Source organism: Stegostoma tigrinum, chromosome 20, assembly GCF_030684315.1.
Source record: "Stegostoma tigrinum isolate sSteTig4 chromosome 20, sSteTig4.hap1, whole genome shotgun sequence".
NCBI classification, from domain to species: Eukaryota; Metazoa; Chordata; class Chondrichthyes; order Orectolobiformes; family Stegostomatidae; genus Stegostoma; species Stegostoma tigrinum.
In genome coordinates this window covers 8,939,983-8,964,561 of record NC_081373.1, presented here as the reverse complement: position 1 = coordinate 8,964,561, position 24,579 = coordinate 8,939,983, and the positions used below count along the sequence as shown (strand labels likewise).

Here is a 24,579-nt window from a genome sequence, read left to right as displayed (position 1 = left end):
ACAGGAGTTGCTACAAAAATAAAGACCAAGGTTCATCTAGCGGGTCTTCTACTGACCTGGTAGCTACAAATTGTGATAATGAATTTGTTGACTAATCCTGGCAATCAATCTCCATTAATTTGTCTGGAACAACCCAGAAATGAGCCAGGGTAAACCAGTGGTGGAGAGCTCTGGGAACACCACCTGTTCCTTTCAAGCAGCTTTACACTAAACATGTTTCATGTCTCAAATTACTTGTGTCCCAAATTGTGAGCTAGGCATTTTCATAGGCAATGGAAAACTTTATGAATACAAGTTTTATAACAAATTAATTTAAATGACTGATTTAAAGCATAGAAGCACAGTGGATACTATGAACGGGGTTTGTGACAAATAAATAATCAGAGTGAGTGATGAAATGTAAAGACTTCCTGGTCTCCTACTCAATTCAAGACTGCATTGTATCTTTACTCACAGGGACTTTGCTTAGCACTTCCTCTTTTTTGTGGGACAGGGAATGTCTATCTGTTCTGTACTTTTTATCAAACCTGCCAAACAATTACTGTGGTTATAATTGCAGACAGTACTATTTATGTCATTCAAAGAAGTGGTGCAGAGAGGGAGAACTTCACAGACTGATAAATATTAACCGATGGTGTTAAAAATGGGAGTTCATTTCCTGCAAATGTCTTGAATTTTGAGGAAACGTGCAGATAATCTGGATCCTGCTTTACATCAGTCTGTTTGTAGTTTCAGTCCGTTCAATCTCTCCAGTGAGGTATTTAGGCATGGTGATCTTTGGACAAATTGCTAAGTTAAATCCAAAAGAACACATAACACTTTCCTTAGAGTATCCTAGCCAGCAGCTTCGCTCAAACAATGCCACTAAAAACAGACTAGCTGATCTTTATTTGCACTCCTATTTACGTCACTTTAGCATTTGCAAATTGGCTGCTATTTTCCATACACTTCAAAAATTAATTTAATGACTCTCAAATACTTGGTAAAAATCTGTCACGCTGTGACATGAGGGAAAAAAATCTCATCTTTGTGAGGCTTCTGTGGCACAGTGGTGGTGTCCCTTCTTCTGAGCCAGGAGACCTGGGCTTAAATCTTACGTGCTCCAGAGGTGTGTAATAATATTACTGAACCAGATTGATTTGTAAATATCTATCCCATGAAATAGAATGGTGTTGGATAATTGTGTTTTATTTTCATTTACCTGTTTTGTATATTTCTGCGGTGCTCTTCTACAGTTCATACGAGTACAAGTCATTTATGAAATGCCCTGAAGGCTGCCACTGGGTTTCCTACTGAAGCCTAATGTATCACAAACAGTTGAGTGCTAGGAAAACATCGTAATGCACTCATTAAGAAATATAACTTGGACATTAACCAGAGAAGAATAAATTTTAGGAGCAAATTAAGAATGTATTTATCCTACACATGAGCTCATCGATCTGGCAGGGAAAATGGAAAAGGTGCAGAAATGAAGCAGATGGGGGTGCCCTGGTTTCCTCCTATAATACAAAGATGTGCAGGTTAGGTGGATTGGCTGTGTTAGATTGCTCACAGTATCCAGGGTTAATGTAGGTTAAGCGTGTTAGCAATGGGAAATGTAGGATTACAGGGATAGAGCAGAGGGGTGAGTCTTGGTGCTCTTTGGAGTCAGTATGGACTTGTTGGGCTGAATGGCCTGCTTCCACACTGTAGGGATTCTACGATGGTGATGATTCTATCAATAACTGCATTTACACAATTCACAAGTTTGAGTGTTGCCTGGTTGTCAGCCTATACAAATCAGAAAAGTAAAAGGTCAGTGAAGGTCTGGGGGAAGAGCAGAGTAATTATAAAAATATTCACCACAATTCTCTCTAAAATGCAAATTTCTTGCCCAAATTGGAGGCCTCTAATTTTAAACCGTTTTCCTCCTCCAGCATTGTCAGCACTAAATGGGAACCAAGCCCAGAGCAGCTTCATTCATTCATTTTAATAGGTTCAGAACTTCAGATTCCCCTGGGAGTTGATCATTGCAATTTCTGCTGGTACTGTTATTTTTCCCAGGGCCAGGAAGCCTCGGACTGGTCCACAAACTGGTCTGTAATTGTGGACGCTTCCAATGCACTGTAGGATGCAACCATGTCATGGGAGTGAACCAAAGTGAAGCAGCTTTCAAATGACAAAGTCATGATGGGAACTATTTTTTTGAAATTATTGAGAATACTTTGAACAGAAAAGTGCTCTCCCTGGACCTCTTATTTTGCTCTGTTCTAGTTTCCAATCAAAAATTCGAGCCTCAGGGCAAATGCAAGACATGGGTGGTCCCTTGGCTCCCAACATCAGCAATCCATCAAGTTAGATTAACCCCTTTGTCAGCCTACCTAATAAGGGTATGATTGGCCACACATTTTGCAGTACTACTGGAGGCAACTGTCACACAGTATCAGATCTAGTTACCGTTGTATCATTGCTAATAAATTTCACTCCCATTTGTTCTGGGCTTAGGGCTGACCTGCAGTAAAATTGTAATTAGTTGTTATTTTACCTCAGCTTTAGTAAAATGCCCTAACAGGGCAGCCTAGGCGTGCATCAGTACATACCTGGCATTTACAATACTGATCTGACTCATGCCATGAGTGGAAAATGCTGACTTCATGGTAGATCAGCCTCTCCACTTTGTCATTGTGTCTGTTTGCCGGATGGTGCACAAACAACAATTTAGGAGGAGAAAGGAGGTGGTGCTGGAAAAGAAAATAAATAGTGGCAGGGAAGAAACTGACACAGAACTTAAAAAAAAGCTTCCATCATTGGAAAGCTATCTGAGAACACCACCAGGATTCACATCAAACTTGTGCAAAAGGATTTACTGAATCATCTTCACACTTTAATTGAAGGTAAGTATAGCTAAACACATGGTATCCAGAGTGGGTTTGAGAGGTGTCAAACTGACTGGAAATGAATACAAATAGTTAATATCAGCTTAACAGTAGGTGACTGTACCCTGGAAAGTTAATTTGTCCCATGTGTCACAAGCGTGACAAAATAAAAGCTATCAATTTTCAACTGCCATCATCTGATTTTAATACTAGAGACTTTCACAGACTGAAATGCTTTCAAAAAGGAAAAAAACTTATAAATTTGACTTATAAATGGTTGCAGTAATCACCTGACCACAGGTTGAGCCAGAATTAATGAAAAAAAATCAATAAACAAAAACCAGTCTAAAATGAAATTAACATTTCTTTCGAAACAGAAACCAGCCACATGTGAAGAAATTGGTTTCTTCATTTACATCTGTGTGAGAGGCTTGCATGTTGGAGATTAAAAAACAAAATCTCCGACAATTATCCAGTTTAGAAGCAACAAATCCAGACACAGAAAGACACATATGAGGTGCATTTCAAGTGACATTGTCAGAGAAGATGAGGTGGATTTATTATAGGGTTCTCTCTCTCTGCTGTCCTCAGAAAAATAAATCCTAGAGCCAAAGAGAATTAGAACAAACATCTGAACACTGAGAACTCAAGGGATATCTGCAATTCATGGATGTCATTGATCCATGACATTCCTAACCAACAGTTGTCTCAGGTTAATACTCAGCACCTCAAGAATATCCTAAAGATTTTAGGTTACATGTTTGTTTTAATAAATTCCTTTTTGTACTGGGTACCATCTCATTTTGTACTTTCAACCTGAGTTTGTCTGTGTGCTTGACATCATATAGGGTCACGGAGTCACAGAGCTGTTTAGCAAGGAAACATACCCTTTGGTCCAACTTGTCCATACCGACTAGTTATCCTAAATTAATCTAGTCCCATTAACCAGCATTTGGCCCATATCCCTCTAAACCCTTCCTATTCATATACCCATCCAGATGCCTTTTAAATGTTGTAATTGCACCAGCCTCCACCACTTCCTCTGGCAGCTCATTCCATACACCACCCTCTGCATGAAAAAGCCGCTCCTCAGGTTCCTTTTAAATTTTTCCACTGTCATCTTAGACCTATGCCCTCTAGTTTTGGACTCCCCCACCTCAGGAAAAAGACCTTGTCTATCTACCCTATCCATGTCCCTTACGATTTTATAAACCTCTATAACCCACGATATAAACCAATATATACCTCTTTAAACCACGATTTTATAAACCTCTATAACCCACGATATAACCCACTATATACCTATATAAACCACGATTTTATAAACCTCTGTAAAATCACTCCTCAGCCTCCACCGCTTCAGGGAAGATAAAGCCAGCCTTTTCAGCTCTCCCTATAACTCAAATAACTCAAATAACGCAACAACCATATAAATCTCTTCTGAGAGCTTTCAAGTTTTACAACATCCTTCCTATAGCAGGGAGTCTTTAATTTTTTGATGGTTTAGATTAGATTAGATTCCCTACAGTGTGGAAACAGGCCCTCTGGCCCAACAGGTCCACGCCGCCCCTTGAAGCATCCCACCCAGACCCACCCCCCTATAACCCACATACCCCTGAACACTATGGGCAATTTCCCACGGCCAATCCACCTAGCCTGCACATCTTTGGACTGTGGGAGGAAACTGGAGCACCCAGAGGAAACCCACACAGACACAGGGAGAATGTGCAAACTCCACACAGACAGTTGCCCGAGGCTGGAATCGAACCTGGGTCCCTGGCGCTGTGAGGCTGCAGTGCTAACCACTGAGCCACCGTGCCGCCCTAAAGGGTTAGCAAGTAGCTTTATCTTCTACTCAAGTAAACTTTATAATTGGCTCCTTATTGTTTCCAGTAAACCAACTGGTGAAATTTTTGTTGGAGAGTTGTAGCTGCATGCCTCAAAGAACATAAAATCTTTGTTGTAGCCAATTAAAGAGATTGAAAAGAGCTAAGCTGATGAACCCTTCCTCAGCTAGAAACAATACATGGGATAAGAAAAGCACACAATAGCCAGTGACAGAGCTGTGATTAATTTAAGTGAAACGATTGGGAAAGTAAGGCAAGTTTTGGAATTAACTTACCTACTGACAACACCATTTTGCAAATGAATTTATTTTAAAAACTGCAAAACAAGGTTACTATTTTTCTTAATTTATGAATTACCGCAAAAATAAATGCAGTGAGAGTTTGATTAAAAAGAAGTCATAAATCTGTAATTATCATCTCAACTAAATGATAATATTTAATTCACAATTATAAATTCAAAACTTAAAATTGTGTATTCTTTCAGCCTGGTCTTAAACCAAAGGGGCTAGTTATAAAGACCTAGCTCAAACAATGTTGCCTGCTCAATGTATTTGGTAAATTTTCACAACAAGAACACCCTAATTGAAGTGTGGCTAAATCTCTCTGGCCTGGCCACACAGATTTCAGCAGGATATGGAGGTGTCCAGGGGTGTGACTGTGGTAGTTGTGGAATGATTTATTTTGGGGAACTAAGTTGGTGATTGGTCCAGAGAACATAAAACCAAGTTAGGTCTTGATTAACAATGGCCTAAAGAACAGCCAAACCTGGCCCCTGGAAATAAGGATGGTTGCGGGAGGATGACTTGGGAAAGGGAAATAGTCTTGGTTAATGGTAAGAGTAAATTCATGCAATTCTTTTAAATCTGAAAACACAGTCAGTTGTAGACAGAACAGTTGAACTAGTTTCAGAACTGCTGTGCTCTCAAAAGATTGACTGTTAAAATTGTAGGTATAAATAGGCTGAAAGAAGCAATTGGTGTTGCACTGAGAAAGAATGGGGCAAGTTAAGGGAAATGATGCAGTTTGATCGTCTGTTCCTATTCTTAAAAATACTCATTTACTCTGGCCCCAGTCCAGCACAGAATTATGCAGTATAGTCATGATATTTGCATTGCATTTCACAATGGTGGAGTTTTTTTAAAAAAACACGTAACATGAACAGTTGCACTAACTTAGTTTCCTCAGGAGCTTTTTGCCAAGTGTCTCTTCTGAACTGCTAAGTGAAGTGCTCTTTTTCCGCTCAGGATTGTTGACTTCAGGTTCAACATTTACACTGGCGTTTTCATCATCTGAAAATAGATAGAAAATTAGCTTAAAGGAACACAGGTTAAAAGGCAAAGATTTCTGAGGCATTATTTGAAATCTCTTACTCATTAAAGAAAAATGCTTTTGCTTTCCTAACAGTTCTTTCCAAAAGGAAACTATTTCTTTCTTTCACATCACCACTCTTTAACTTGTTTCTAGCGTAAACTGCACCCCGGTACAGAAGACAGACAAGGATTGTTTGAGACTCTGCTAGCAATGATGTCCCTGAACTTATTGTTTATGGATTCAAAAGGATGCCACGGGTTAATCCTAGCAATCTTCTTAAAACAAAACTCACAGGTTCCTGTTTGTGCCAGCACTCTTCATAGGATGCTGGCTGTTCCACTAACGCAGGGAGACCATGGATTCCTGACCCAACTAGTCCTTTCTTCATGCAAGGCACTGAGCAGTGGCAGATTACTGCCTGTGGATTGGGAGTGAGTGTTGCTGTTGAACCCAGGTCTTCCCTCACCTGATAACGATATACACTTTCTCTTAACAGCCTCTGAAAGTGACCAGCCGTGGGAATTCCTTGAATAATTCCGCACCACTAAGGCCTAATTCTAATTTCCTACAGCACATTATTGTTCCCTTACTGCTCTGCCGATGTTTCAGTGAGAGCAGTGCAGATCAGGGATTAAAGCCCAAGCACTTGATAAATGGTGCACATGATGTGGAGGTGCCAGTATTGGATTGGGATGGACAAAGTCAGAAGTCTCATGACATCAAATTATGGTCCAACAGGTTGATTTAAAATTTCAAGCTTTCGGAGCGCTGCTCTTTTGTCAGGTGAAGGACTTCAATAAATAGTTAGTTCAGTTATACATGACAATTATACATCCATTAAGCCAGCAGGGTGGTCCTCACTCAGCAATTTCTTTTCGAGATGAAGACATCTTTTCTTCTGGGATTATGGCTCCTCAATTTGGTCTACATGAAGATTATTGCCACGTAATTATCTATGCTGCCAATCCTCCGAAGCTGGGATGGACAACTTGATGCTCCCATTCCTTGGCTTTCCCTACTCCCTCTTCAATGCTCTGCAATTGTTTGGATTGAGACCTTGACAAGAATGTACTAAAATGAATCCCAGCCACTGATATATCATAATCCTGATTAATAGGAAACACAGTTGTGAAGAGACTAATCCTCAGTACAGCATTAGGAAATTCCATAAGCATACTCAGGCTAATCACTGTCCTGCAAAATCCAATCCCTTATCTCGCTTGTGCTCTGGGGACCATATTGCTGAGTTTGGTACTTTGTCCCTCAAATTGGTTCGAAGGTTTACATTTTGTTTGTATTTCTTGACAGATATTTATTGTTTCTAAAACAAAACACTTACGCTGTTTAGTCTTGAAACCAGTCATCTCGGAGTCATTTATTGCATCTATTCCCAAGAAAAATACATCACTTGGGCTTCTCAGTCCATCTGACTTGCTGCCTACGAGTGAGACACAAAGTTGAACAACTGAAAAATACTTCAGTGTTTGCTTTAAACAAGAAAATCCATAACTTTTACAGCATAAAGTACAACAAACATATTCCAACAACACAAAGTTGGGCTCCATTGCAAGATCACAGAAGTTAAAAGCAGTTAAGACACAAAAACAACTTATCATATCCCATGAACACAAACAGTTAACTGCTCAAATGCCAGCAGATAATTGATGCATTGTATGCTGTAAGATCACATTTCTGTTAATATAAGTTTTCCTTTAACAACTCTCAAACTGGTGGTGACCTACAAAAAGATTTTGCTGTCAAAAGGAGTAATGGGACAATGCCATAGAGCTATGAAAGCAAGTTACAAACTGGAGAAAATGAAACTTCTGCAGTCACCTGAAGTGTGACCTATTTTAAACTCACTGCTTATTGCTATTTTATCAGCATAAACATTTAAGCTCTCCTACTGTAGTTTGTATTTGCCGTTACCACAATCACCGGTATTCAGGTTTTCCCATGTACTTTCAGGGAAAGAGTTAGAAATAGGAGAACAATGAATTTAGAAATGTTGAAGATCTAGCTGGGACCTTCCCCTGTACAGTCAAACTATCTCAGTTATATACAAACAGTATACAAGAGTAGGAAGTAGCCATTCGGCTTATTGATAAAACCAGGCTGCTCATCTACCCCTATACCATTTTCACCAATATCCCTAAAACCCCTTTATGTCATTGAACATGTTCAAGGGAGAAACCAATGGTTTAGCTTTTACTGCTCTTTGGGTACATAATTCCAAAGGTTATCTTTCTCTGAATGAAGAAACTATTCATCGCTGTCTTAAATGACCTGCCTCTTATACAGAGACCATGTCATTTGGTTACAAAAACAAAGTTGCTAGAAAAGCTCAGCAGGTCTGGCAGCATCTGTGAAGGAGAAAATAGAGTTAACGTTTCGGGTCTAGTCATGCTTCCTCAGAACTGGTGGTGGCTGGGAAAACGTTTATATGCTGAAAATCCTGGAACTCCCTGCCTATTAGGACTGCGGGGGTTCCTACAGCCCAAGGATTTGTGGTTCAAGAAGGCTTCTTCAGTCAATGAGGGATGACAATAATTGGTGGCCTAGCCACTCACATCCCTTGAATGATCCTAAAAAAACTGATGTAAGTTTTTTTTTGCAAATTTCAATCAGCTAAATTGAGTTTGCTATTTTTTAAACGTCCTTATTAGTAAGTTCCACATTCTTTGTATGCTACTCATCATGATTCATCAACTGATTGCAACATAGTCTGAGGTGAAGCACAGTATTAATGTTGAGCAGATGTTTCATCAGAGCAATCTCTCCCCTTTTTTGATGTAGAGGAAGAAAAAGTGAGGTTATAATAATCCCACTTAACAATAAATGAAGGTGCATGAGGAAGTAAATAAGACCATAAGACATAGGAGTGGAAGTAAGGCCATTCGACCCATCAAGCCCACTCCGCCATTTAAATCATGGCTGATGGGCATTTCAACTCCACTTCCCTGGTCTCTCCCCGTAGCTCTTGATTCCTGCCTCAAAGGCATCTAACGTCCCGGCCTCCACTGCACTCCGTGGCAATGAATTCCACAAGCCCACCACTCTCTGGCTGAAGAAATGTCGTCTCATTTCAGTTTTAAATTTACCCCCTCTAATTTTAAGGCTGTGCCCACGGGTCCTAGTCTCCCCACCTAACGGAAACAACTTCATAGTGTCCACCCCTTCTAAGCCATACATCATCTTGTAAGTTTCTATTAGATCTCCCCTCAACCTTCTAAACTCTAATGAGTACAATCCCAGGATCCTTAGCCGTTCATCATACATTAAACCTACCATTCCAGGGATCATCCGTGTTAATCTCTGCTGGACACGCTCCAGGGCTAGTATGTCCTTCCTGAGGTGTAGGGCCCAAAATTGGACACAGTATTCTAAATGGGGCCTAACTAGAGCTTTATAATGGATAAGGGTCGTATCACAAATTCACTGAATTACAGCAACACGTTTCAACTTTTGTACAATGTAAGATGAAAAAAAACCTCATATTTCATTTTACATTGGAATTCAATGAGCCAATATTCTTATCACCCAAGTAAATTACTTGAAGCTATCACATAACCCATTAGGACCAAGTAGAATATCGCTCTCAGATCCATGAATGCACCTCCTCTAAACCTTGCACATTAGTTGAATGTCATAACTATACTTCAAGAAATTCATAACTATAACTATTGCATTGGGTTTTTGTGAGCAGTTTTCGGTCTCATATCTAATGAATGATGTGCTGGCCTTGCAGAGTCCAGAGGAGATTTAAAGAATCATCTCAGGGCTGATGGGCTTGTCATATGAAGAACATCTGAGGGTTCTGGGTCTGCACTCGATGGAGTTTAGAAGGATGAGGGAGGATCTTGTTGAAATTTTCAGAATACTGAGAGGCTTGGATAGAGTTGAAGTGGAAAAGATGTTTCCACTAGAAGAGACTAGGACTGGAGATTACAGCTCCAGAGTAAAGGGACGACCCTTTAGAACTGAGATGAGGACGAATTTCTTCAGCCAGAGGGTGGAAAATCTCTGGAACTCATTGCCAGGAGGCTTTGGAAGCCAAGTCATTGAGTGGGTTTAAGACAGGCTTAGACATGTTCTTGATCAGTAAAGAGACAAAAAAAGTTCTGGGGAGAAAGCAGGAGAATGTTGTTGAGACACACACCAGTCACGATTGAATAGCAGAGCAGATCAATGAGCAGAACAGCTAAATTCTGCTCCTACATTTTATGTCTTTTAGGAAAATTAGAATCAATTTTCTTGTGAATCTTATAGCTTTGTACCCAACATCCAAAAACGTAGAGAATAAGTTGTGAATAATAACTTGTGATTCATCCACGGTCAGAGGTCATTTCAAATGAAAGGTTTTATTGAAAGGTAAACTGAATGCTCCCAAGATCCGTACTAATCTCCTTCCCTGGTCATCGTGCGTATGCTGCATACAGTAATAGATGAGATGAAAATGAGGTGACCTGAATCAAATCCACAGAGCATGATCTTAAGGTGAGAGGATAAAGTTTTAAAAGGGACCTAAGAGGAATCTTTTTTGTACAAGGAGTAGTTTGAATGTGGAATCAACTGCCAGAGAAAGTGGTTGATGCAGATATGGTTACAACATTTAAAAGTCATTTGGACAGATACACGAATAGAAAGGGTTTAATGGGGTATGGGTGAAATGCAAGCAAATGGGACTAGTTTAGTTTAGGAAACTTGGTGGGCATGGATGAGTTGGACTGAAGGGTCTGTTTCTGTGCTGTATGACTCTATGATTATGACTATAAATGGTTTAAATCAGGATTATGAGGGGCAGAATTTACTCTAATTGAAATATTTAAGTTCACCATAATAAGCAAACAGAAGTGCAAAACCCTGTTTTAGATGTCCACAGAACATAGATTCATACAGACAGTTCTCAGTCTGCGCAAGGATTTTTGTGGCAAGACAGGAGGGATAAAAAGGAAAAGGAAAATAAAACAGTGAGAGTTAAACAACAGCTGTATGATAATGATACCAAATTTCGGGGAACACTAATGGATTCGGAAGGATTTTCGTAGAGGATTACCTCGTAGCTGACATCCCAATAACTAGAAGTCGAGGGTTGTACAACATAACCTATTTCACATTTCCTGCTCTTTCTCCAGCCAATCCATGACATACAATCAAATCCAGCTACCCTTGAGGAATTGAGTGTAGACACTAAGATGGGGTCCGTTAGTTCACTGCTTCTTTGCCTTACAAGACTGGCTGAGTATTATGCAGAATGTACATGAGTGTGGTTTGATTGGTGTGAGATGTATCCTGAAGAAAATGAAATTGTGGTATTGTAAAACATGATGAACTAGAAAAAGGATGGAGGATACCACAACCCTATTCACTGGAGTTTCTTTGAAAAAATCCTCTTTGTAATAAAGAGAAAATGCATTTGCAGAAATGTGTAGATGTTTAGTGGTAAAAACAGAAAGTGTTGGAGAAACTCAGCAAGTCTTGCAGCATCTGTGGCAACAGAAATGAAGTTAGTGCTTTGAGTTAATATGACTTCTTCTGAAGTTCCAAAAGATCAACTCTGTTTCTCTCTCTCCACAAATGCTTCCAAATGGGATTTCCTGCATTTATTTTAAGATTTCCAGTGTTCATAGTTTTATATCTTTGCGTGCAAATGTTTATTGTAGTGATGTTGTACTCAACAATTCTAGGAGACAATCCAAGTGCTTAAAGCAGAAACAACTGCAGGACTTTGGAGCCAACGGCAAATTTTCATAAATTATGACGACACGATTTATGTTGTTATTCTGAAGAAGTTTTGCAGAAGTGCAGCACTATTTTAATCCAAATTTTTAAAACAGAGAATCAATTAGTGTCACTAGCTTTGCATTCAGTCTGGTGCTTTTTTGAAGGGTGGCAGGAAAGAATGAAAGGAAGTGAAAGGAAGAGAAAGGAAGATACATTGACGATAATGATATCAATGTGCAACCAAATGAGATTTGGGTACAAGATTTCAATAATTGCTACAAAGTGAGTAATTGTGTTTGGTGCTTAAAACACATTAATTCATGGATGTGGGTGTCAACAGCCTATCCCTAATTACCCACAGGGCAGGGAAAAGTCAACACTTCAATGGGTCTGGAGTCACATGTAGGCCAGCCAAAATGGCAGTTATCTTTCCCAGCAGACATCAGTGAACTGACAGGTTTTTCTGACAAGTGACAATGGTTTCACATTGCAGATTTTCTTTATTGAATTCCAGTTTCAACAACTATCCATGGCAAGAGTTGAACCTTGGGTCCAAGAACAACACCTGGGTTTCTGGATTAACAATTCATCGATAATAGCACTAAACCATTACCTCTGCTATTAGTATTCAACAGAATTCAACATTTTATAGTTATCAGCCTTCAGAATTGCATAATGTCAGAAACAAATGGCATGAGGGAGTACCCAAGTGTATTTCAATGTTTGTTTCAGACTTGATTTGATTTGATTTATTTTGTCACATGTACCAAGATACAGTGAAAAGTACTGTTTTGCATGATCTCCAGACAAATCATATCCTATTTAAGTACATCATGGCAAGAGAACAAAATGCCGAATATTGTGTTACAGTTACAGAGAAGGTGTAGAGAAAGATCAACTCGAAATGTCCGGAGAGTTCATTCACAAGTCTGATAACAGCAAGTAAGAAGCTGGTCTTAAAATCTGTGGGTAACAAGGTGTAGAGCTGGATGAACACAGCAGGCTAAGCAGCAGCAGAGGAGCAGGAAGGCTGACATTTTAGGCCTAGACCCTTCTTCAGAAATGGGCAAATCCCCATTTCTGATGAAGGGTCTCGGCCGGAAATGTCAGCTTTCCAGCTCCCCTAATCCTGCTGGGCCTGCCGTGTTCATCCAGCTCTTTACCTTGTTATCTCAGATTCTCCAGCATCTGCTGTTCCTACTATCTCTTAAATCTGTTGGTACGTGTTTTTTATGTTTTGTATCTTCAACCTGATGGAAAAGGATGAAAGACAGTATAAACACAGTGGCAGGAGTCTTTGATTACGTTAGCTGCTTTCCCAAGTCAGCGGGAAGTATAGATGGAGTCAATTGAAGGAAGGCTGGTTTGCGTGATGGATTGGGCTGTGTTCACAACTCTCTATTATTTCGAGGTCTTGTGCAGAGCAGATGCCACCCCAAGTTGTGATGCATCAGGATTGGTTGCTTTCTGCAATGCATCTATAAAAATTAGTAAGAGTCTTCCTGGACATGCCAAATTTCCTTAGCCTCCTGAGGAAGTTGGTGTGCTTTCTTAACTGTAGTGTTGATGTGGATGGACCAGGACAGATTGTTGGCATTAATTTAATCCTTGGAACTGGAAGCTCTAGGCCACCTCCACCTCAGCACCATTGATACAGACTGAGGTGTATCTTCCACTCCATTTCCTGAAGTTGATGACCAGCTCCTTTGTTTTGCTGACATTAAGGCAGAGATTGTTGTTTTCCGCCATGCCACTAAGCTCTCTATTTCTTTCCTCAGTCTTGTTATTTGAGATCCGACCTACCGCAGTGTTGTCATCAGCAAATTTGCAAATGGAGGTAGAGCTGAATTTGGCCACACAGTCATGCGTATTTATAAGGAGGAGTGTAAGGGGTAAGGGGTTGAGTACGTGGTCCTGTGGAGCACAGGTGTCGAGGATTATTGTGGAGGAGATGTCCTACGTGAATCAAACAGAAAATAACACAAAAGAATGCTTTTCTTGTGGGAACTGCTTTCAGGAAGCTGGAGAAGGTCACTGAGAGGAACAGCAGAAGGTTCTGGACTAAAACTTTGAAAACACGTTGTACTACATTGGGTCATCACAATACTTGCATGAAACATCATTCTAACATGATACCTAGTTTATTCCATTTGTCCTTAGAAATTTCAAGAATTTTGAACTGAGCATACTAGTGATTAAAAGCATGGCAGATGGCCTCTTATAAGAATGAGGTTGACAAAATAATAACGGGGATCCAGGAAAAAAATACGTTGCATAAGTCTTCACAGTAGAAGAGGCAAACCGTGTTCCAGAATTACTAAATATTCATGGGGTAAAACAAGGATAGGAAAGAAATATACTATCACTAGAGAAAAAGTGCTAGAGACACTTCTGGAACTAAAGACCCATAAATTCCCTAGAACTGATGGGAAGCATCCTAGGATATGAAAGGAAGTAGCTACAGAGATAGTGGATACACTGGTAATAATCTTCCTGGAATCCTTAGATTCTAGAGAAGTCCAAAACGATTTGAAAACTGTCAATAACACATCGAGTTAAAAGGGAAAGGAGACAAAAACTGCGATCTGTCAGCCAGTTTGTTTAATATCTGCTGTTGGGAAAATGCTAGAGTCTGTTGGATAGGATGTAAGCCAGAGGATTTAAAATTACATGATACAATCAAGCAGAGTCAACATAGTCTCATGAAGGGAAAATCATAGCTGATGAATTTACTGGAATTTCTAGAATCTTTGAGATGGTAATAGGTAGGATATGTAAAGGAGAAGCAGTGAATGTAATATATTTAAATTTTTTAAAAGGCGTTTGATAAGAGAGAGTAGTAAGGGAATGGAACGCTTTGCCTGCAACGGTAGTAGATTCGCCAACTTTAAGTACATTTAAGTCATCATTGGACAAGCATACGGATGTACATGGAATAGTGTAGGTTAGATGGGCTTCAGATCAGTACGACAGCGAGGGCCGAAGGGCCTGTACTGCGCTGTAAATGTTCTATAAGGAACCAGACAACAGGGAGTTTATTTCTTAAAGGTGTGTTCTTGGTGTTGTAGGTAGTATATTAGCATGGATGGAAGATTGGCTAACTAAAGAAGGAAGAGAGTTGGAATAAGGGACATTTCAAGCTGGCAACCTGTAATAAGTAGAATACCACAGGGACTGGTGCTGAGGCCACAATTAATTACAACATATATTAATGACTTAGATGAGAAAAGTGAATGTACTGTAGCCAAATTTGCAGATGGCACAAAAATAGGTGGGAAGGTAAGTAGTGAGGAAGACACAAAGAATCTGCAGGGGGATGTGGACAGGTTGAGTAAGCAAAAATTCGGCAGATGGAATATAATATGGGAAAATATGAGGTTATGCAACTTGCCAAGAGAAATACAGGAGCCAAAAATATTATTTAAATGGAGAGAGACCGCAGAAAGCTACGGAATAGAGGGATTTATGAGTCTTCAAATCACAAAAAAAATTCATCCATGCTAATATACTACCTGCAACACCAAGAGCACACCTTCAGCAGGTAATAAGGAAGGCATATGGAATGTTGGCCTTTATTTCCAAGGCAAGGGAGTATGAAAGTTAGGCCCCATTTAGAACACTGTGTCCAATTTTGGGCCCCACACCTCAGGAAGGACATACTGACACTGGAGCATGTCCAGCAGAGATTCACACGGATGATCCCTGGAATGGTAGGTTTAAGGTACGATGAATGGCTAAGGATCCTGGGATTGTATTCATTAGAGTTTAGAAGGTTGAGGGGAGATCTAATAGAAACTTACAAGATAACGAATGGCTTAGAAGAGGTGGACGCTGGGAACTTGTTTCCGTTAGGCGGGGAGACTAGGAGCCTTGGGCACAGCCGTAGAATTAGAGGAGCTCAATTTAGAACGGAAATGAGGAGACATTTCTTCAGCAAGAGAGTGGTGGGCCTGTGGAATTCATTGCCACGGAGCACAGTGGAGGCCGGGACATTAAATATCTTCAAGGCAGAGACAGAAAAATTCTTGATCTGTCAAAGATTCAAGGGCTACGGGGAGAGTGCAGGGAAGTGGAGTTGAACTGCCCATCAGCCATGATTAAATGGTGGAGTGGACTCGATGGGCCGAATGGCCTTACTTCCACTCCTATGTCTTATGGTCTTAAAGTAAACCGATTTTGCTAGGACTATACAAGGGCTAGTCAAGACCATAGCTGGAATACTAGGAACAGTTTGACTCCTTCTCCAAGGCAAGTTATACTGGCATTGGAGGCAGAAGGTTCACTGGGCTGATACTAGTTATGGAGGGACGGACTTACGAGTAATGGTATGCATTAGTATTGAGCATCCAATTACTATTGAAAATTTCAATGTCACCAGAAACTGTTTTTACTGCAAAGGAAAATATTTTTAGTTAAGTATCATAAACTAGTTTATTATGATAATGGCAAAAGACAGACAGATGTAAGCACTACAAGGCATGACACAAGTCCCAATCAAAGTGACTCCCAGCAATTTTTTTTCATGTAACAGGTCAGCACAGTTCAACTACCCACCTGCAGTCACTGCTACTGGCTGATGGGACCCGACAACCTCAACGATGTTTGTCAAAATTTTTTATTTGTGCTGGGAATTTTTAAAGTATCTTGCAATTCAAGTTAAGCAACTGGAGCAAAACAGTACTGGAGAATTTTTAAATGCACAGTCAAATTGAATAATTCAGCAAACCAACTTGAGCAACTTCAAGCAAATGGTAATAATCTATATGGTCAACTGTTCACCTTTAATGAGCAAATGCTCCTTTTTGCTGGCCTGAAGAATATACACTAAGTAAATGTTTTAGAAAAATGAACCCTTGACATGCCTAGTTCTAATCTACTCAGAAATCACCGTGTCTGAATCTTGCCATTTTACAATTAATTAAAACCAGGAAACGGCAACAGTGCTGGAGAAATTTATATTCTTCCCACTGCTTCCCAAAACCCTCCCCCTCCACAGTCAAAAAAACCTTGCCCATGCCAAAATAAAAATATTTTGTGGTATTCAGCCCTTCAGATCATTTTTGAAAAAAGCCACAGCACTTCAAAGCAAGATTAAGTAATGTCAACTTCTGGCTAAATCGAAATGTGTTCTTTGATGTCATACTGAAATACTACCCACTCACCCAACTTTTTTTTAATGTTAACATTAGACCAAAACTGTGTTAGTAATAATGCTCCAAGTTTAACTCTAAAACATGCCAGCTTTTACATCCTGCTAGCTCACGTCACCATGAAAGGAACTTGTCATTAGTGGTATCTATCTTTCTATTCAAGTTTTATGATCACTTTCGGTAGTAGATTCACGAACTTTAGGTACATTTAAGTCGTCATTGGACAAGCATATGGACGTACATGGAATAGTGTAGGTTAGATGGGCTTGAGATCGGTATGACAGGTTGGCACAACATCAAGGGCCGAAGGGCCTGTACTGTGCTGTAATGTTCTATGTTCTCAAAATACAGCAAGCATGAACATGGGAAATTGCTGAAACAGGGAAAACTGAGATTTGCTCTGACGAATAAACGCAAAAGCATATCTTAACTGCATTGTCACTGGTTGTATCAAGTGCTGCTACCACGACACTAACTTGCCAAAGACCAAGGATTGGGAAATCTTGTTTATCCAGTTCTATTTATTTGGTTGTCTGGAAATTTAATTGCTCATCCTGAAACAGGTTTACTTTCAATGTTCCTCCACTAACATTTATTTATATTTCCTTTCTTTCTCATGATTTACACTTTCAAATCAATAGACAATAGGTGCAGGAGTAGGCCATTCGGCCCTTCGAGCCAGCACCACCATTCATTATGATCATGGCTGATCATCCACAATCAGTATCCTGTTCCTGCCTTATCCCCATAACCCTTGATCCCACTATCTTTAAGGGCTGTATCCATCTCTTTCTTGAAAGTATCCAGAGAGTTGGCCTCCACTGCCTTCTGGAGCAGAGCATTCCATATATCCACCACTCTCTGGATGAAGAAGTTTTTCCTCAACTCTGTTCTAAATGGCCTACCCCTTATTTTTAAACTGTGTCGTCTGGTTCTGGACTCACCCATCAGCAGAAACATGCTTCCTGCCTCCAGAGTTTCCAATCCCTTAATAATCTTATACGTCTCAATCAGATGTCCTCTCATCCTTCTAAACTCAAGCGTATACAAGCCCAGTTGCTCCAATCTTTCAACATATGACAGTCCCACCATTCCAGGAATTGACCTCGTGAACCTACACTGCACTCCCTCAATAACAAGAATGTCCTTCCTCAAATTTGGAGAACAAAACTGCACACAATACTCCAGGTTTGGTCTCACCAGGGCCCTGTACAGCTGCAGAAGGACATCTTTGCTCCTGTACTCAATTCCTCTAGTTATGAAGGCCAGCATGTCATTAGTTTTCTTCACTGCCTGCTGTACCTGCATGCTTGCTTTCATTGACTGATGTACAAGAACACCTAGATCTCGTTGTACTTCCCCTTTAGCTAACTTGACTCTATTTAGATAGTAATCTGCCTTCCTGTTCTTGCCACCAATGTGGATAAGCACACACTTATCCACATTAAACTGCATCTGCCATGCATCCATCCATTCACCTAGGCTGTCCAAGTCACCCTGTATTCTCATAACATCCTCCGCACATTTCACACTGCCACCCAGCTTTGTGTCATCAGCAACCTTGCTAATATTACTTTTAATGCCTTCATCTATATCTGATGTATATTGTAAACAAAACATTTCTTCATAGCTTGCTCTCTCCTTCAGTTTCAAACCCCAAAACTCTGGTATTTGTTTGCTTCCTTCGTGCCTTCATTAGCTCAGTCAAAGCTTGCAGATATAGCTGGCACCATACCAATTACATATCCTTGTCCAAAACCTTTTCATAGAAACAACACATTAGGAGGCCATCTGACCCATTTTGCCATTTTTGAAGGAGAAATTCAATTCTTCCTACCATTGTGCTCTTCCCAAAAATACTTTAACCATGACAGTAGGAAATGTAGATGCTGGAGAATCTGTGATAACAAGGTATAGAGCTGGACGAACACAGTAGGCCAAGCAGCAGAGGAGCAGGAAAGCTGGTGTTGAGTCTACACCCTTCTTCAGAAATGTGGGAGGAGAAGGGGGGTTCTGAAATAAATAGGAAGAGAGGGGGGGTGCGGATAGAAGATGGAGAAAGGAGAAAACAGGTGGAGACGAGACAAACAGGTCAAAGAGGCAGGGATGGAGCCAGTAAAGGTGAGTGTAGGTGGGGAGTTAGGGAGGAGATAGGTCAGTCCAGAGAGGACAGACACGTCTAGGGGGCAGGATGAGGTTAGGAGGTAGGAGATGGAGGTGTGGCTTGAGGTGGGAGGAGGGGATAGGTGAAGGGAAGGACAGGTTAGGGAGGCGGGGACTAGCGAGGCAGGTTTTGGGATACGATAGGAGGAGGGGAGATTTTGAAGCTTGTGAAGTCCACATTGATACCATTGGGCTGCAGTGTTCCCAAGCAGAATAGGAGTTGCTGTTCCTGCAACCTTTGGGTGGCATCGTTGTGGCACTGCAGGAGGCCCAGGATGGACATGTCATCTGAGGAATGGGAGGGAGAGTTGAAATGGTTCGTGACTGGGAGGTGCAGTTGTGTGGTGCGAAACGAGTGGAGGTGTTCTGCAAAGTGGTCCCCAAGCCTCTGCTTGGTTTCCCCAATGTAGAGGAGGCCAGAACGGGAACAGTGGATACAGTATACCACATTAGCAGATGTGCAGGTGAACATCTGCTTGATGTGGAAAGTCTTCTTGAGGCCTGGGATGGTGGGGAGGTTGGTGGTGGGGGGGGGGGGGGGGGGTTGTAGGGGCAGGTGTGGCACTTCCTGCGGTTGCAGGGAAAAGTGCCGGGTGTGGTGGGGCTGGAGGGGAGTGTGGAGCGGACAAGTGAGTCCCAGAGAGAGTGGTCCCTCTGGAAAGCAGGGGAGAGAAACGTGTCTTTGGTGATTGGATTGTAGATGGCGGAAGTGCCGGAGGACCCAACACATCATCTCTGGCACGTCCACCATCTGCAATCTGACCCCACCAAAGACATATATACCACTGTATCCTGCTCCTCTGATGCTGCTTGTCCTGCTGTGTTCATCCAGCTCTACACCTTGCTATCTCAGTACTTTAACCATTTCAATTTTCAAATCCAGATCCAATTCCCTTTGGAATATTCTTGTTGAATCTAATTTATCATTTTTTTAATGTATTGCACTTTGTATTTTAAGAAGGAAAAAAAAAATAAAAAAAAATTGCTGCTTAAAAATCATTCTTGGCCGCCTCTCTTTTTTACCTTAATTTTCATGAATCAGTATCATCTAGTTACTGACGTACGAATCTATCTGCCAATGGAAGCAGTATCCTCTTATTTACTCTAACAAAACATGTCATGATTTGAACACTCCCATCAAAACTCACCTTATCCTCTTCTCTTCCAACAAGCACAACTTCAGCTTCTCCAGTACTGTATCACCACATAACTGAAGTGCTTTACACTTCTTTATGTACTGGTAAATCTCCCCTGCACCCACTCCAGCACTGTGTTACATACGCTCCCTACAGTGAAACCCAAGCTTTTTTTTCTGAGTACTGGCAAGCAGCAAATTATTAAGTAGTAAAGTGTATATCTATCTGTTATTAAACATGGAAATTAAGTTTACTTTCAAGATTCTACCTTGTAGAATATCCCACAATTTGATAGTGCAATGTCCTGCTCTGACTGTTCAGTCAATTATAGTCATGGAGTTGCACAGCATGGAAACAAACCCTTCGGTCCAACTCGTCCATGTCAACTGGATATTCTAAATGAATCTAGTCTCATTTGCCAGCATTTGGTCCATATCCCTCCAAACCATTCCTATTCATGTGCCCACCCAGATGCCTTCTAAATATTGTAATTGTACCAGCCTCCACCACTTCCTCTGGCAGCTTATTCCATACATGCACCACCCTCTGCGTGGAAACATTGCCTCTTAGGTCCCTTCATTTCTTTCCCCTCCCACCCTAAACCTATGTCATCTCATTTTGGATCCTGTTACCCTAAGAAAAAGATCTTGGGTATTCACCCTGTCCATGCCCCTCATGATTTTATAAACCTCTATAAAGGTCATTCCTCAGCCTCTTGCTTCAGGGAAAATAGCCCCAGCCTATTCAGCCTCTCCCATAGCTCAAACCCTCCAATCCTAGCAACAACCTCAAAAGTCTTATCTGTGCCTTTTCAAATTTAACAATATCTTCCATATAAGCAGGGGATCTGAAACGAGCTCAATATTCCAAACAGACTTTTCTCCTTTAACATGAAACTGTATTTAGCTGCAAATTGCTGGAGATGAGAGACAATAACATAATGGAACATCAGGGACCTTCATAAATGGGGCCAGCAGTGAATGTGCCTGTCTATCTTGATCAATAAGAGTTAATGGCCGAAAAGAAAATACGAATGGCAAAGAAGGAGAAATTGTGATTGAAGTTCAATTCAGCATAGAAAATAGATTAAAGATGGGAAAGAAACAATAATTTAAAAAATGAAAAGGAAGAAAATGTAATTTTAAGAATCTCTAATGTTGGACTCCATTCTGTCATAGGAACAGGAGCAGGCCATTCATCCTTTCGAGCCTATGCAACCATTCAATGAGATCATGGCCGATCTATGGCCTAATTCTGTAGCCCTGCCTTTTGCCTATATACCTTAACAAATATTTATCTATTTCAGATTTAAGATTAAAATCCTGCATCCACTGCCATTTGTGGAAGTGTGTTCCAAAGATCTACTGCACTTTTGCGTGTGAAATTACTTCCTCAACTGCTCTCTCTTGCTGAAGAGATTGAGTGGCATTAAAGGAACATGAATTTGATCATTAAAGGATTCTTACATGATCACTTACTAAATCTGACTTCGGAGGCAAATTTAGTTTGTAACAAATGATCGGCAATTCGTCATCACTAATCCTAGCCTAATTTTAGAAATACTCAGACAAGTTAAGGTCAGATTGCCATTTTCATGAGGTTAATGGCTTCATAAGGGTACAGAGAAAATTATTCAGCAATTTGTGATAATTCGCAAATTTAGGGCATCTCTGACATGCCACAAACTTTCTAATGCATATACACTCAATCTCAGAGGCACATTAAACTCAACATTATTTTGCCACAAACTCTGAGTCATTCTCTACTTCTCTTATTTGCACTCCCATTTTGAAAATCCTTAATCTCTCTTTAGACTTCCTTGGATCACAGGCTGTTTCTGACAAATAGCGTCCACAGAAGTCCACCCCTCCGCTCACCAATTATTACCTCATAATCGTCGAATCATTCCTCCTTTTGACTTAGATTGGAAAATGAAACAGGAAACATAAACGGGCCAGTTCCTTACAGTCATGTGGTTGCAACATGTAGTCATATCAACCATCCATAATATTCTACCTGAAATAGGTTAGTTAGTAAAGTTTTCGCAGTAAATTTGTTTCTGTCATCCTGCTTAAAACTGATCGTGATAATATATTTAATTTAAAAGTAGTGATTTCTAATGATTGATATCCCATTCTGTTAGTTCTCACGCATGTATTTAAAATGAATTCACATCAAGACTAAAAAAAGGTAACTACTTCAGAAGTGAAAATGGCAAATAAAGTGGAAAATATTAGGAAACACTACACAGGTTAGGCAGTGTCAATGCGGAGAAAGAAACAACTAATCCTGGAGGTCAATAATCTTGCATCAGAACTGGAAATGTAACTTGAAGACCTGGTTGATGGTTCTGTAACCTCATACGTAATTAATGTCTTCAAGGATTTGTGCACAGTGAAATTACAATAGTATTACCAGTCTTACAATCACATTACACAAAAATAGTCTTTAAGGTTGCTTAAAATATTGACCCTGAAGGGTTTCTAGACTTTAGCAGAAAGGTAGGTTAATGCCCTTCTTTTTTTTTAAAACATGCACATTCGTAAATGAACTATCATAGTGAAGTATCAAATTACACTTGCCCACAGAGATGCTGCCATATATTCAGAGGGAGGATTTTTTTCCACGCACTAATATTTGTATAATCATCAATGCGGGTCACTGGATTATATGGTAGGGGAATGAAGAGTGCACGTGAAGACCTTGTTTATGTCTCATCTACTCCAGAGGTCATAATACAACTGGTCAGAAATCACATGGCACCAGGTTATAGTCCAACAGGTTTATTCGAAAACACAAGCCTTTGGAATCTTGGAGCATCAGGGGAGCAGGAAAATTGACATTTTGGGTCAGGACCCTTCTTCAGAAATAGGGAGGGGAAGGGAGCTCAGAAATAAATAGAGCTGAGGGGTGGGGCTGGGCAAGGTAGGTGGGACAGTGATAGGTGAGTGCAGGTAGGGAATGGTGGGGATTGGTCAGTGAGATGGGAGGGGTGGATAGGTGGGAGAGAAGATGGACAGGTTGAGTCAGGTCAAGGAGCCGAGGAATGAGAGGGAGGGTTGGTCATGGGATGACATCAGGGATGGGAAGGTTTTGAAGCTGGTAAAAATCCATATTTAGGCCATTGGACTGTAGGTTCCCAAGGCGGAATATGAGGTCCTGCTCCTCCAGTTTCTGGGTGGCATCACTGTAACACTGGAAGAGGCACAGGATGGACATGTCACCCAGGGAGTGGGAGAGAGGAAGCAAAAATGGTTCATGACCGGAAGGTGTTGTTGTTTGTCATGAACAGTTCAAAAAGTACACAATTTACAGACAGAGATAGTAGGAAATGCAGATGCTGGAGAATCTGAGATAACAAGGTGTAGAGCTAGATGAACAAAGCAAGCCAAGCAGCACCAGAGGAGCAGGAGAGCTGGCTTTTCGGGCCTAGACCCTTCTTCAGAAAAAAAAATTATAGACAGTCAATGTGCCATTTTATAAATAGTATCAGAGATAATGGGAACTGCAGATGCTGGAGAATTCCAAGATAATAAAATGTGAGGCTGGATGAACACAGCAGGTCAAGCAACATCTCAGGAGCACAAAAGCTTATGCGCTCCTGAGATGCTGCTTGGCCTGCTGTGTTCATCCAGCCTCACATTTTATTATCTTGCCATTTTATAAATTCCTACTTTAGAAATAAAACTAGTCTGACTCCAAACCAAAAGCACAAACAGATTCTAAACAAGGCCTCATACCTATCATGCACTGTCTGACCTAAAATGACAACTCTTCTTTACACTGACAAAACTTTTAGTTCTCTCAGGACAGTGACTTCAAAGGAATTTGGGGATTTACACATATGTAATTAAAACCTTCTAACTCATTGAAGATTTAACAGCATCTTAGATTTGTTTAGTACATACTCATCGGTGGTGCGACTGTTTGGTCTTTTACTAATGAGTTCTACGTCTGATACTACCTCTCTCACTAACACTGGAAGAAGGAGCAAGACTCCGAAAGCTTCAAATAAACCTGCTGGACCTCATGTTGTGATTTCTGACCTTGTCCACCCCAGTCCAACACCGGGACCTCCACACCATAACACATCTGAACAGGTTGATTAAAAATATCTATAAATCAGGGAAACGTGTAAGAAATGGAAAGATAATATGTTACGAATGCCTAATTATGCCATTGTCACAGCCAGTAAGTTGGCCATGATGGGTTTTTACTGCCTTAACAGTGCATTTTACAACAAAAAAGTATACTTTAAAGTAGAAGTCTCTAAAAATTGTAATGAATAGGAATTATTGATTAAAAGTCAATACCAGTCACCTATGGCCCTCAAAGTCTCTAGCTATATTTGCTAGGAGAAATACCACATTCGTTCTGGCTGGGAGTAGCGATG

At 40.6% G+C, this 24,579-nt stretch overlaps 1 protein-coding gene across 1 annotated transcript in view; it reads right to left on the bottom strand.

Annotated features, from left to right (window-relative positions):
• LOC125461717 (metal transporter CNNM1) overlaps window positions 1-24,579 on the bottom strand; it is a 129,899-nt gene that overhangs the window by 8,521 nt on the left and 96,799 nt on the right. The window contains exons 8-9 of the mRNA XM_059652975.1: window positions 7,353-7,451; window positions 5,875-5,991 (exon numbers count right to left, since the gene is read on the bottom strand). Of these exons, the coding sequence (XP_059508958.1) occupies window positions 5,875-5,991; window positions 7,353-7,451 (216 nt within the window). The remainder of the gene's footprint in view (window positions 1-5,874; window positions 5,992-7,352; window positions 7,452-24,579) is intronic.